Source organism: Rana temporaria, chromosome 12 (assembly GCF_905171775.1).
Source record: "Rana temporaria chromosome 12, aRanTem1.1, whole genome shotgun sequence".
Lineage (NCBI taxonomy): Eukaryota > Metazoa > Chordata > Amphibia > Anura > Ranidae > Rana > Rana temporaria.
This window is the reverse complement of record NC_053500.1, coordinates 119,555,373-119,569,412: the sequence shown is the minus strand read 5'-3', so window position 1 is coordinate 119,569,412 and position 14,040 is coordinate 119,555,373. Positions and strand designations below refer to the sequence as shown.

General features: G+C 48.1%; 1 protein-coding gene and 1 non-coding gene across 2 annotated transcripts in view; one reads left to right on the top strand and one right to left on the bottom strand.

Moving 5' to 3' along the window:
- MAP1LC3A (microtubule associated protein 1 light chain 3 alpha) overlaps window positions 1-8,986 on the bottom strand; it is a 31,437-nt gene extending 22,451 nt beyond the window's left edge. Inside the window, exon 1 of the mRNA XM_040330390.1 lies at window positions 8,756-8,986. Coding sequence (XP_040186324.1) covers window positions 8,756-8,795 — 40 coding nt within the window. The 5' untranslated portion in view covers window positions 8,796-8,986. The remainder of the gene's footprint in view (window positions 1-8,755) is intronic.
- A 396-nt stretch (window positions 8,987-9,382) lies between these two features.
- Window positions 9,383-9,455, top strand: TRNAM-CAU. The gene has a single exon. It is a non-coding gene; the product is annotated as a tRNA-Met (tRNA).
- The last annotated feature ends 4,585 nt before the right edge of the window (window positions 9,456-14,040 follow it).

Here is a 14,040-nt window from a genome sequence, read left to right as displayed (position 1 = left end):
CACCTCCCTAGAACTAAAATATTCATCAGCGCTAACTTGTCACACTTGCGCATATATAGGGGCACACAGGAGAGAGGAGCCACTGACCGCTTAGACTCTGAAGAAAGGGGTGCGCCCCTGAAAAACGCGTCAGCCGTTCAGGGCACTATCTGATCCTCCTGTCATCAGGTCCTGTTTGCAGGTGCCAAGGGATGCAGTTCGACTGATAGAAAAGCCTTTACATATGCTTGTTTGTGCGTAGTATCTATGGCCCGGATTCACGTAGCACTTACGCCGACGTATCTCTAGATACGCCGCGTAAGTGCACAGATGCGCCGTCGTATCTATGCGCCGGATTCTTAATGCAAGATACGCCTGAAATTTGGATTCCTCCGACCGACGTAAGTGTCCTACGCCATCGTATTCCGGGGGGCATATTTACGCTGGAATATGCAAATGACTGAGATACGCCGATTCACGAACGTACTTGTGCCCGTCGCAGTAATATACGCCGTTTATGTAAGGCGTACGTCCGGCATAAAGTTATTCCACCTATAGGAGGCGCATCCCATGCAAAGGTATGGACGACGGTACAGCCGTTGTATTTTACGTTGTTTACGTAGTACTACGTGAATAGGGCTGGGCGTAGGTTACGTTCAGTGATTCGACGTATCTTAGGCGTTCGTTCCAACGTGATTCTGAGCATGCGCACTGGCAGCGTCCACGGAAAGGCCCATGCGCCGTTCGTTCGGCCATTCATTTGCATGGGGTCACGGTTCATTTACATGTATCACGCCCACCTTCCACCTACTTTGAATTAGGCGGGCTCACGCAGACGAATTTGCGTTACGCCGGCGCAACGTAGGGAGCGAGTGCTTTGTGAATACTGTTCTTGCCTCTCTGTGTTACGTCGGCGTAGCGCATATGAGATGCGCTACGCCGGCAGAAAGATGCGCCGATCCACCTGAATCCGGGCCATTGTTTTTATTTAATTTTCATAAAAACTTTTATATCAGTAATGCACTAGGTCGGTGCGCCCTCCTTTTTCTTGCAAAACTACAAGTCCCATCATGCCTCTGCCTGTGGGAGTCCTGCGTGTAACCGTCAGCCTTGCAAAGCCTCATGGGAATTGTAGTTTTCGCAACAGCTGGAGGGCCGCCAGTTTGAGACCCCTGCTTTAGATGGACCGACTTAAAACCTCCAGAGTTTTTGCACTGCCCGGTGTTCCACTTGACCTATTTACAAGCACTTACCCCAAGATATAAGTAGCCCTAGGTCCAGGACTGCATGCCAGGTGGCTTTCTCACTGGGTTCTCAGTACTGGAAATGTATACATGTTATTCAATCTAAACTAATCTAACCGTTTTAGATTCCATAACTGATGAATCACAGGAAATAGAGTACAGCAATGTGACCAGGGAATAAACATCACGTGACGGGGACACCTGTTATTAGCCATCACCTGCTGGGAGAAAACATTCCGTCCTTCAGTATATTTATCACACCGCTCACAATCATTAACCCCAATGATGCAATTATGCCGCCTGTTGGTAAATACAAGGGCTGAAAGATGACTTCTCTGTAGAAGCAGATGGTCAGGAGATCATTAGACGGGCCCAATTTCTACCACATTCCTAGTGATCTTTCTGACGGCAGATTATGAGGACCGGATTAGACAGGGTTGTTTTCTGTGCCGTACCCAGTGATCCCATGTAGAGGACATAAACAATGTCTATAATATCTAGATAATCCAGAAACCTCCTGACTGTAAACCCATGGTAGATCGCAAGGCCTCGTGTGCATGGATAAAGATACCGTGTTTCCCCAAAAATAAGACCAGGTGTTATATTAATTTTAGTCACAAAAAACACACTAGGGCTTATTTTCAGGGTGGGGCTTATTTGTGGTATGTACATTACGGCATAAAGTGCGCAAAAGGTCTCAAGTCTGTCTGACTGGTTGTTGCATTAATAAAAATCCTGTTCCTTTAAAGCATGATAAACAACACAGGCCCAGATTCTCAAAGGGCTTATGACGGCGCAACGCAATGTACGCCATCGTAAGTCCTAATCTGGGCCGTCGTATCTATGCGACTGATTCTTAGAATCAGTTACGCATAGATATCCATTAGATCCGACAGGCGTAAGGCTCTTACGCTTTCGGATCTTAAATGCAATTTTTTTTTGGCGCAAGGTGTCGCCTCCGTCGTTTTCCCCGTCGAGTATGCAAATTAGCTAAATACGCAAATTCCCGAACGTACGCGCGATCGACGCAGTGAAGTTACGACGTTTACGTTAGTTTTGCTCGGCGTAAAGTTGCCCCTGCTATATGAGGGGCAACCAATATTAAGTATAGCCGTCGTTCCCGTGTCGAAATTTTAAAATTTATGTTGTTTGCGTAAGTCGTCCTTGAATGGGGCTGGACGTAATTTACTTTCATGTCGAAAGCAATGACGATTTGCGTCGGAATTTCGAGCATGCGCACTAGGATTTTTTCCCGAACGGCGCATGCGCCGTTCGTAAAAAAACGTAAAATACGCGGGGTCGACCCAATTGGTATAAAACCCGCCCCCTCAATATCATTTGAAAGACACGCGCTAACGCCGGTCCCATTTACGCTACGCCGCAAGTTAGGAGGCAAGTGCTTTGTGAATACAGCACTTGCCTCTCAAACTTACGCTGCGCCGCCGTAAGAAGGGGCGCAGCTACCTGAATCTGCCCCAGTGTTTATGCTGTGTCATTTATCCCTCTCTATTTTCTAAAAAACCTGTTAAAATCTGAAAATTCTGTGTCCTCTGTCCCCCCCCCCCCCACCCCCTCTTGTCAGGTCAGGAGTCTGTTTTTTAGATCATTATTTCTGTTACTGTACCGGAATGAGGTTCAGAGCAGTTTTTTACTGGTATAACGGTAAAAGTATGGTACCAGTTTAACAGATTTTATTCTTCACTGAGATCTGAGGTGATGATTAGAGAGAAGAGTTCGGCTTTGGTGACGTCAGCCCGCTCCGTGCAGTAAAGAGGGAGGGGGGCGCAGACGTCAGCGAGAGGAGAGAAAGAAAAAGAAGAGCCGACATTGCCGCTGACGTCAGTGCGCTGAAGACCGCATCTGGAGGTAGGAGGGGGAGGGAAGAGAATAGCTGCGATACCCGGCTGACGCGCGCACAAGAGGAAGCAGCAGCAGAAACCAGCCGGGAGGAGAGAAGAGGACCTCCGGCGGGGCAGTGGTGGGTGCAAATGTTTGTTTTAAATATACCGGAGACAATAGCCAGCATTTTAAAACTTTTTTTTTTTACGGAGATTTACTAGGTCTTATTTTCAGGGTAGGGCTTATATTGCAGCCCGCCCAATAATCCAGGTAGGGCTTATTTTCGGGGTAGGGCGTACTTTCGGGGAAACACGGTAGGCTAAAAATATGCTGGGGGCGTAAAGTGCCAGGCGTTTTCCGACACCCGGGGAGCTGCATACAGTTTGCCATACAAGTGAAAGGCCATGATCTTGAATATGCCGAAGCTTCTGTGCATCAGCGTTTATCCACATTCAGGAAATACATATTTAATCCAGGGCTTGACTAATTTGCATCTAGGAGCCAGCTAAAAAAAGTTAGGAGCCAGTTTTTTTTAACCATTTGCCTACTGGGTACTTTGACCCCCTTCCTGCCCATGCCAATTTTCAGCGGCATCACATTTTGAAAGACACTTGCGTAGCCATGCAACATGGTGCCCAAGAGAAAGATTTTATAATTTTCTTCACACAAATAGAGATTTATTTTGGCAGTATTTAATCACCACTGGGGTTTTTACATTTTTTTGCTAAATAAACGAAAAGCATACCTAACCCTTTTTATTCATTCAGGTTTTTAAAAAAAAAAAAAAAAAAAAAAAAAAAAAAAATCAAAAAAGTACCGTATTTATCGGCGTATAACACGCACCCTGGGGCAGATCCACAAAGAGAGTACGCCGGCGTATCTACTGATACGCCGGCGTACTTTCAAATTTCCCGCGTCGTATCTTTAGTTTGAATCCTCAAACCAAGATACGACGGCATCTGGGTTAGATCCGACAGGCGTACGGCTTCGTACGCCTTCGTATCTTAGATGCAATACTTCGACGTCCGCTGGGTGGAGTTCTCGTCGTTTTCCGCGTCGAGTATGCAAATTAGCTATTTCCGACGATCCACGAACGTACGCGCGGCCGTCGCATTCTCTTACATCGTCTCTAGTCGGCTTTTTCCGGCGTATAGTTAAAGCTGCTGTTTTGCGGCGTATAGTTAGACTTGCCATGTTAAGTATGGCCGTCGTTCCCTCGTTTAATTAGAATTTTTTTTTTTTGTTTGCGCCGTGAATCGGGATGGACGTAATTTACGCCCATGTCCAAAAAAATTACGTCCTTGCGATGTCATTTCGCGCAATGCACGGCGGGAAATTTAGGGACGGCGCATGCGCCGTTCGGCGCGGGGACGCGCTTCATTTAAATGAAACACGCCCCCTACCGGCCCAACTTAAATTCCGCGCCGTTACGCCGCTTGAGATACACTACGCCGCCGTGACTTACGGCGCAAAATCTTTATGGATTCGAACCAAAGCCAGGTAAGGTACGGCGGCGTAGCGTATCTCAGATACGATGCGCCGGGGCAGATCTTTGTGGATCTGCCCCCCTAACTTTAAGAGGGAAGTTTCAGGAAAAAAAACTTTCCACAGCCCCCTGCGTATAACACGCAGGCACAGTTTACCCTCTATTTTCAGAGTAAAAAAAGTGAGTGTTATACGCCAATAAATACAGTAATTTTTTCTCTTCACTGATGTGCGCTGATGAGGCTGCACTGATGGGTACCGATTATCAGGGTAAATGTCCCACGATAGCCGATTATCGGCTTTCCTCACTCAGCGCTGAGAAAAGTTAGTGCCGATAAACGGCATTTGTTTACATGTGACCAGCTTTACAGTATGTTACAAAATTATGTACACCCCTCACATTTTTGTAAATATTTTATTCTATCTTTTCATGTGACAACACTGAAGAAATTACACTTTGCTACAATGTAAAGTAGTGAGTGTACAGCGTGTAAATTTGCTGCCCCCTCAAAATAACTCAACACACAGCCATTAATGTCTAAACATGTCTCCTACCCAACCGAACATCTGAGAGTGCCCATCAGGGTTCCTCCTTATGTGCAGAAGTGCCCATCAGAATCCCCCCCTAACATCTGCGAGTGCCCATCTGAGCCCCCCAGAATCTCTCCTTACATCTAGAAGTGCCCATCAGAGTCCCCCCCCCCCTCTCCCAACATCTGGGAGTGCCCAGAGGGCCACTCCCCCCACATCTGGGAGCACTTAAAGTCCGTCCCCCAACATATGGGAGTGCCCAGCAAAACCCCACCCAGGATCTGGGAGTGCCCATCATATGCCCATCAAAGCCCCTGCCTAACATCCAGGAGGGCCCATCACAAACCCCCTCCTGCGTTAATGCGTGCCCAGCACAGTCCTCGCCTACATCTATGTGTGCCCCATCACAGCAGAGTCAACCTTACTGCTATAGGTGTAGAGTACCGGGGACAGAAGCCAGGAGGTGGAGCGGGTCTGGAAAGGAACTCCAGTTCTCCTGTAAATAGCAGGAGCAAGGCAACACATAATTGGTTGCTAGGACTCCTGCGGTTCTAGTAATGCGTCACGGCAAGGGGGAGAGGAAACTGCAGTGGAGACTGGGGAAAGGTCACGGCTCTCTGGCTGGCAGGGGATGCTCTGATCTCCATATTCCCATACAGACTGCTGCCAGCTGGTGTATTTTCACGGACAGTTGTCGTGGGCCATAGTTTGGAGAATAGGGATATAAAGCAACAGGGTGGCTTACAATGATTTGCTTTTGATATATAAAAAAAAAAAAAAAATATATATTTTTTTTTTTTTTTTTTTTTTTCCCCCCCTGCATCTACAATGTACTAATCACACCAATTTATTGTTTGGGTTCCCAAGGACCGGAAAAGGGTTCCTCCGGGGTAAAGGGTTCAGAAAGACTGCATGAGCACCAACATCAGAGTATTCTCCTACATGGGCGGCCCCATTGAGCAATCAACATTTCTCTGACCTCTGGTGACCAAATCTGAGACTTTGGAACGAGCAGAAGAACATCTGACATGGTAAACAAGGGACTCGTGATACTCAACAATCACCGAGGGCTGAAGCTTCCATCTCCGGTCCCTGCAACCCAACCATAGTCCTTACCATGATAAGATTCCGAGAAAGCCGAGGCCAACCTGGATCACATGAGAACACCGATCCCAGGGAACAAAGAAGTGTCCGGCCTTGTCTGAGAAGAAGGGGCCAGATTCACAAAGGGGATACGACGGCGTTTCTCCTGATACGCCGTCATATCTCTGTTTCTATCTATGCGACTGATTCATAGAATCAGTTACGCATAGATATCCCTAAGATCCGACAGGTGTAATTGTTTTACACTGTCGGATCTTAGGATGCAGTACCGCGGCCGCCACTGGGGGGAGTTTGCGTCGTAAACCAGCGTCGGGTATGCAAATTAGGAGTTACGGCGGATCCACGACTGGGTTTTTCGCGTTCGCTACGTCGTCCGTAGTCAAGTTTCCCGTCGCAAAGTTACACTTTTTTTTTGGTGCCTTAACTTTAGTCAGCAAGTGTATTGCTGTCTAAAGTATGGCCGTCTTTCCTGCGTCGAAATTTAAAAATCAACGTCGTTTGCGTAAGCCGTCCGGGAATACGGAAGTACGCTACGCGCGTCGCCGTTCAAGAAAATGACGTCACGGCGCGCAATGCACGGCGGGAGTTAGGAAACGGAGCATGTGCAGTAGGTCCGGCGCGGGAGCGCGTCTAATTTAAATTGCACACGCCCATTTGAATTGGCCCGCCTTGCGCCGGAGGCCGCGTGCGTAGTTTTCATCGCAAGTGCTTGGTGAATCAGGCACTTGCGATGAAAAATTGCGGCGGTGTAACGTATACGTTACGCCGCCGCGATTCTACGTGAATCTGGCCCAAGGAGAGCCCCATTGTCCTCCCATCTGCAGAATGAGACGCAGAGAACTAATAGTTTGTACAGAAAAAAAAACACGATCGTTTGGCTTTTTTTTGGGGTCAAATAGTGGAAGTCGAAAGTTGAAATAAGCTTAACCATTCAAATATTGAATGATCGTTTGGCCTCATACAAATTTTTGGGGGATTTGTACAAATCTATGGTCCGCTGGCCATGGAGAAGTATAAAATAAAATATAAAAAAAAACAAAAAAACACACATTCGATGGCCCAATCATTGGATTGGAAATCCTCCAGCCAACATTCGACGGGCCCAATTGTTGTATTGGAAATCTTCCAGCCAACATTCGATGGGCCCAATCATTGGATTGGAAATCTTCCAGCCAACATTCGATGGGCCCAATCATTGGATTGGAAATCCTCCAGCCAACATTCAATGGGCCCAATCATTGGATTGGAAATCTTCCAGCCAACATTCAATGGGCCCAATCATTGGATTGGAAATCCTCCAGCGAACATTCGATGGGCCCAATCATTGGATTGGATATCCTCCAGCCAACATTCAATGGGCCAATCATTGGATTGGAAATCCTCCAGCCAACATTCAATGGGCCCAATCATTGGATTGGAAATCCTCCAGCCAACATTCAATGGGCCCAATCGTTGGATTGGAAATCCTCCAGCCAACATTCAATGGGCCCAATCATTGGATTGGAAATCCTCCAGCCAACATTCGATGGGCCCAATCATTGGATTGGATATCCTCCAGCCAACATTCAATGGGCCAATCATTGGATTGGAAATCCTCCAGCCAACATTCAATGGGCCCAATCATTGGATTGGAAATCCTCCAGCCAACATTCAATGGGCCCAATCGTTGGATTGGAAATCCTCCAGCCAACATTCAATGGGCCCAATCGTTGGATTGGAAATCTTCCAGCCAACATTCGATGGGCCCAATCATTGGATTGGAAATCCTCCAGCCAACATTCGATGGGCCCAATCATTGGATTGGAAATCCTCCAGCCAATATTCAATGGGCCCAATCATTGGATTGGAAATCTTCCAGCCAACATTCGATGGGCCCAATCATTGGATTGGAAATCCTCCAGCCAACATTCGATGGGCCCAATCATTGGATTGGAAATCCTCCAGCCAACATTCAATGGGCCCAATCATTGGATTGGAAATCCTCCAGCCAACATTCGATGGGCCCAATCATTGGATTGGAAATCCTCCAGCCAACATTCAATGGGCCCAATCATTGGATTGGAAATCTTCCAGCGAGCATATGGTGCCCCCCCCCCCCCAACAACTGACCTACAAACAAATAGAAAACACTTTGTTCAAAAAAAAAAATAGTTTGTTTACTTTCGCTCTTGTAATAGAAATGGACTGTTGCCATACGAAAGTCGAATGATCGGTCTGCCCGATTTTTTCTTTGGTTTTCTCTTGCTTGTATGGCCAGCCTCAGACTGGAGCAGCAGCCAATCAGCTTCTTCAGTTTAGGCTTTGAAAATAAAAGCTGGAAGCGGATTGGCTGCTACTCCAGCTCACCCCCCAGTGAGTCGGTTGCTGTTGCCCATGGCAACCAATCAGCTGTGATGATGAGGGATGTATGCAAATCGGTTGCTAGGGGCAACATCCCTCCCCCTAGGATCCCTGGTAGACAAAGAGAGGAGGATCGGAGAGATTCCTATGATTTGTTATGGAGGGATGCATGATGTGTAGAATAGAAGGGAACAACAATAACAATCTAATCCTCCCAGACGTGTCAGACTCACCGAAGCTCCTCCGGTGTTTAAAAGGCCGCTCTGACGGCATCCTGAGAAGGCAGCCCCGACTCCGCTCACACACCGGCCGATTCCTCAGATCGGGCTCAACACTTTCTTCTTCTGTACCCCTTCCGATCTCCTCGTCCCGATTCCCCCGACCAGCACCGAGTGACAACCTCCGACTCTCTGATCTCCCTCTGTGCGGAGACAATGTACCCAACCGTATGACGTCACCGGGGAGCGGAGCCGGCCTCTGCCGCCACCTGATGGCCGTTCTGCGGATTTACAACCTTCCATTCCCCAACGCTTGTTGTATAACCGATCTAATCCTATTTATAACCATATTATAAATAAACCGTGTATATATAAATATACCATCAACCCATCCGCTACTTATATCAGAACGCTCACCCAGCTCTTCAAACGAATGTAAGGAGAAGCAAAAGTGTCACATTTATTATTAGGCAGTATAAAGTATAATAAACCGATTGCATTTAAACTAAGGGGAATAGATGAAATGAATAAATAGTTCTAATGAAAAAAAAAAAAATAAGAATTCAAACTATATAACAGAGAAAAGTCATATATTCCTGCTTGTAAAACTCTAAAATATACAGGTTCATTGCAACATATAGCGCCTCGTTAGCGCAGTAGGTAGCGCGTCAGTCTCATAATCTGAAGGTCGTGAGTTCGATCCTCACACGGGGCACTCCATTTTTATTTATTTACCTCACAATTATTTCATATGCTTTGCCATCGGGGCACTGCCTTTTTATTTATTATTTTCCTCACAATTATTTCATATGCTTTGCCATCTCGCCTTTTTATTTATTTACCTCACAATTATTTCATATGCTTTGCCATCTCGCCTTTTTATTTATTTACCTCACAATTATTTCATATGCTTTGCCATCTCGCCTTTTTATTTATTTACCTCACAATTATTTCATATGCTTTGTTATCTCGGAACAAGTGATTCTGCAAAGATAAAATAATTCCCAGCTCGAGCAAAACATGAAACTAACCTGAAGAATAAAATATTACATTGGTGCAAGGCTGCAGATATATTGGGCCAGATTCACGTAGAATTCCGGCGACGTAACGTATTGCATTTACGTTACGCCGCCGCAAGTTTTACGGGCAAGTGCTTGATTCACAAAGCACTTGCCTGTAAACTTGCGGTGGCGTAGCATAAATCCGTCAGGTGCAAGCCCGCCTAATTCAAATGGGGCATGTATCATTTAAATTAAGCGAGTTCCCGCGCCGAACGTACTGCGCATGCTCCAATTTGAAATTTCCCGCCGTGCTTTGCGCGAAATGACGTCGCACCGACCTCATTTTTTGAACGGCGATGTGCGTTACGTCCTTTCCTATTCACGGACGACTTACGCAAAAAAAATTAAAAAAAATTAAATTTGACGCGGGAACGACGGCCATACTTTAACATGGCTAGTCTAAATATAAGCCAAGAAATAGCAGCCTTAACTATACACCCGGGAAAAGCCGACTAGCGACGACGTAAGAGAATGCGACGGCCGTGCGTACCTTCGTGGATCGCCGCAAACAGCTAACTCCACCCAGCGGGCGCCAAAGTATTACACCTACGATCCGAAGGCGTACAAAGCCGTACGCCTGTCGGATCGAAGCCAGAAGCCGTCGTATCTTGGTTTGAGGATTCAAACTAAAGATACGACGCGGCAAATTTGAAAGTACGCCGGAGTATCAGCAGATACTCCAGCGTACTTCTTCTGTGAATCTGGCCCATTGTTTCTTAACCGCCTAAGGACCGCCCTACGTACATATACTGCGGCAGGGCGGCAGGGCGGCAGTATATGTTACTCAGGGTAACATTATCTTTCACAATGTATAAAAAAAAAATTGGGCTAACTTTACTGTTGTATTATTTTATAATTCAAAAAGTGTATTTTTCCCCAAAAAATTACGCTTGTAAGACCGCTGCACAAATACGGTGTGACAGAAAGTATTACAGCGACCGCCATTTTATTCTCTAAGGTGTCTGGAAAAAATATATATAATGTTTTGGGGTTCTAAGTAATTTTCTAGAAAAAAAAAAAAAGATTTTAACTTGTACTGAGTCGGTCACAGGCCAATTTTCAGACTCGCTTACCGTATTTATCGGGGAATAGTGCGCACCGGCGTATAACGCGCGCCCCAAGTTTAGAGAGGGAAAAAAAAGAAAACGTAAATGTTTGCCCTGCGTCCATCGGCGGCCTTGTCCGGCGTCCGTCTGCGGCCTTGCGCGGGGTCCGTCTGCGGCTTTGGACGTGTCCGTCTGAGGCCTCCATCCAGGTGTCCGTCTCTGTCCAGCATGTCCAGTGTTCGTTTTTGGATTTGGCGCGAGCCGAGAGGAGCCGGATTTCCTGTGTGTTGGGCTTGTCTCGGCTTCTCTCGGCTCCTCTCACGTGGCTGCGGGCGGAGCCGAGCGTGGCCGAGCCTAGCCGAGTGCACAGTAAACTCGGCTGCGGCTCTAGGCTAGCGGCTCAGAGACAGCGGGGATCGACTTATAACGCACACCCACGATTTTCCCCTGATTTTAAGGGGAAAAAAGTGCGCGTTATACGCCGATAAATACGGTACTTAGAACCCCCAAATATTATATATAGATATATATTTTTTTCAGACACCCTAGAGAATAAAATGGCAGTTGTTGCAATACTTTCTGTCACACCGTATTTGCGCAGCGGTCTTACAAGCGCAATTGTTTGTTGAAAAATTACACTTTATCCCCTTCCCGCCGCCCGTACGCACATATGCGGCCTCGGCTTTAGGGGGTTATACCGGGACGATGCCCACAGCTGCAGGCATCTTCCGGTACCGTATTTTTAGAGCGGAGCGGTCGCCTCTTCAGGATAACAACCGATGCGGCTAAAAACCGCTCAGCTGTTATCCCAGGGGAGCGAGAGGGAACACCCTCCGCTCTTCCCAGGCCTCCCGCCCAGTGGCGGTGCGTCCATAGAGGGCGCAGGAGCGTGGCCCCCTCTCTCTCCTGCACCGCCACTGATCAACAATACATAGATTCATGCATTGCGCCCTGGTGAGTGCCGGCCACCTGAATAACGGCAGCTGGTTGGCTTGGGAAGTGCCTATCAGAGCCAGCGGCCCCTCAGGCTGTAATCGGCTTCCAAATAGTTAACCAGGGGACGCAAGGGGGGTGCGTTCCCTGGCTAACACTGACAGGCGTCTCAGCCAATCAGGTTCACCGGTTCTGGTTACCGGTAACCTGATTGGCTGAAGCGTCATCGAGGGTGGGAGAAGACATTGAGGGACCGTGGAAGGAGGATGGCTGACCCCAGAAAGCTAAGTGCCGGGTGAGGGGGCAATCTGGCAGCATTTTACAGGGCACAGTGGCGACAATTGATGGGCACAGTGACGACAATTGATGGGCACAGTGGCGACAATTGATGGGCACAGTGGCGACAGTGGCAGCAGTTTGAAGGCCCCTGTTTTAGACCACCCATATTTGGCGTGTAATTTGAAATACGGTTGATTGCAACATCCCCAAAATTCATCCCACTTCACTTTCCTTCACTTGGGTGCTTCCTTTCTCAGAAACTTGTGATCTTTTGAATGGCTTCACCTTCCAGGTCCGGGATCACTTCCTGCATGTCCCATCTGTCACGTGGCAGGTGGCCAAAGACTGACTAGGTGTAGATGTCAGGGGAGGTCAACGAAGCAAGAAGGCAGATTGAGTCACATTACTGGAGGGAAATCCTTCCATGAGGTGACCCGTGTATCTGCACATCATCATAACAGCCTGGAGACCCTCAGCTATGTCAATATCCGTTTCTTGAAACAGGTGACCAGGTCCATTCTGCCCCCCCCCCCCCCCTGAATCTCACTATCGCCCCATCGCCACAAAGGAGGGCCTCATTATTAATTCACACAGCAAACTATTGTTTAGCGAGGCAGCATATAATGGATATGAGCCAAGAGCGAGACACATGAGAGGGAGGGCAACGCTGTGTCCAGACCTAGACCAACAAGGCCCAGGCCTAGGGCAGCACTTTGCAGGGGGGCGGCATGAAACAAGTCCCCACCGGCTTGCACTGCACGGTTAGGCAAATTAGTCTAGCACCCCCTTAAAACAGCCGCTCTGCTTCCAGTATGTGGGCAACCGGCATTCCGCAACTGTGTGGGGGGGGGGGGGGGGTTGCCGCTTCAAATTTTGACTGTCCTATCATCCTGGACCACAAACCTTCCTCACTGTGCTATATGTTTTCTGCTGTACCATTGGCATGGTTATATCTTCTTAGTCCTCTCCATAAAATTATCAGACATTTTGGACAGAGTGAGGGAGGGTTATAGCCCCTGTCAGTTTATTTTTTACCATCCCTGTCCCATTGTGGAGATTTCCCTTCACTTCCTGCCCCACAGCGTGGGTCGAAAATGGCCGAATAGGCCAGAGGACACTTTGGCTTGTTTCCTGCGCCCCCGTTCCTCAGGCCAACTGAGGTACTGCAGGCCTATTTTCGGCTCTGCTCGGCTTCTGCGCACCCGTAACTCAGGCCAAATGAGGTACTGCAGGCCAATTTTCGGCTTTTCTCGGCTCCTGTACCCCGTACCTCAGGCCAAATGAGGTATTGCAGGCCAATTTTCGGCTTTCTCGGCTCCTGTACCCCCGTACCTCAGGCCAAATGAGGTACTGCAGGCCAATTTTCGGCTTTTCTCGGCTCCTGTACCCCCGTACCTCAGGCCAATTGAGGTATTGCAGGCCAATTTTCGGCTTTTCTCGGCTCCTGTACCCCCGTACCTCAGGCCAAATGAGGTAGTACAGGCCAATTTACGGATTTTCTCGGCTCCTGTACCCCCGTACCTCAGGCCAAATGAGGTACTGCAGGCCTATTTTTGACTTTTCTCGGCTCCTGTACCCCCGTACCTCAGGCCAGCTGAGGTACTGCAGGCCTATTTTCGGCTCTGCTCGGGTTCTGCGCCCCCGTACCTCAGGCCAAATGGGGTACTGCAGGCCAATTTTTGGCTTTTCTCGGCTCCTGTACCCCCATACCTCAGGCCAAATGAGGTACTGCAGGCCTATTTTCGGCTCTGCTCGGGTTCTGCGCCCCCATACCTCAGGCCAAACGAGGTACTGCAGGACAATTTTCGGCTTTTCTCGGCTCCTGTACCCTTGTACCTCAGGCCAAATGAGGTATTGCAGGCCAATTTTCGGCTTTTCTCAGGTCCTTACCCCCGTACCTCAGGCCAAATGAGGTAGTACAGGCCAATTTTCGGCTTTTCTTGGCTCCTGTACCCCCGTACCTCAGGCCAAATGAGGTACT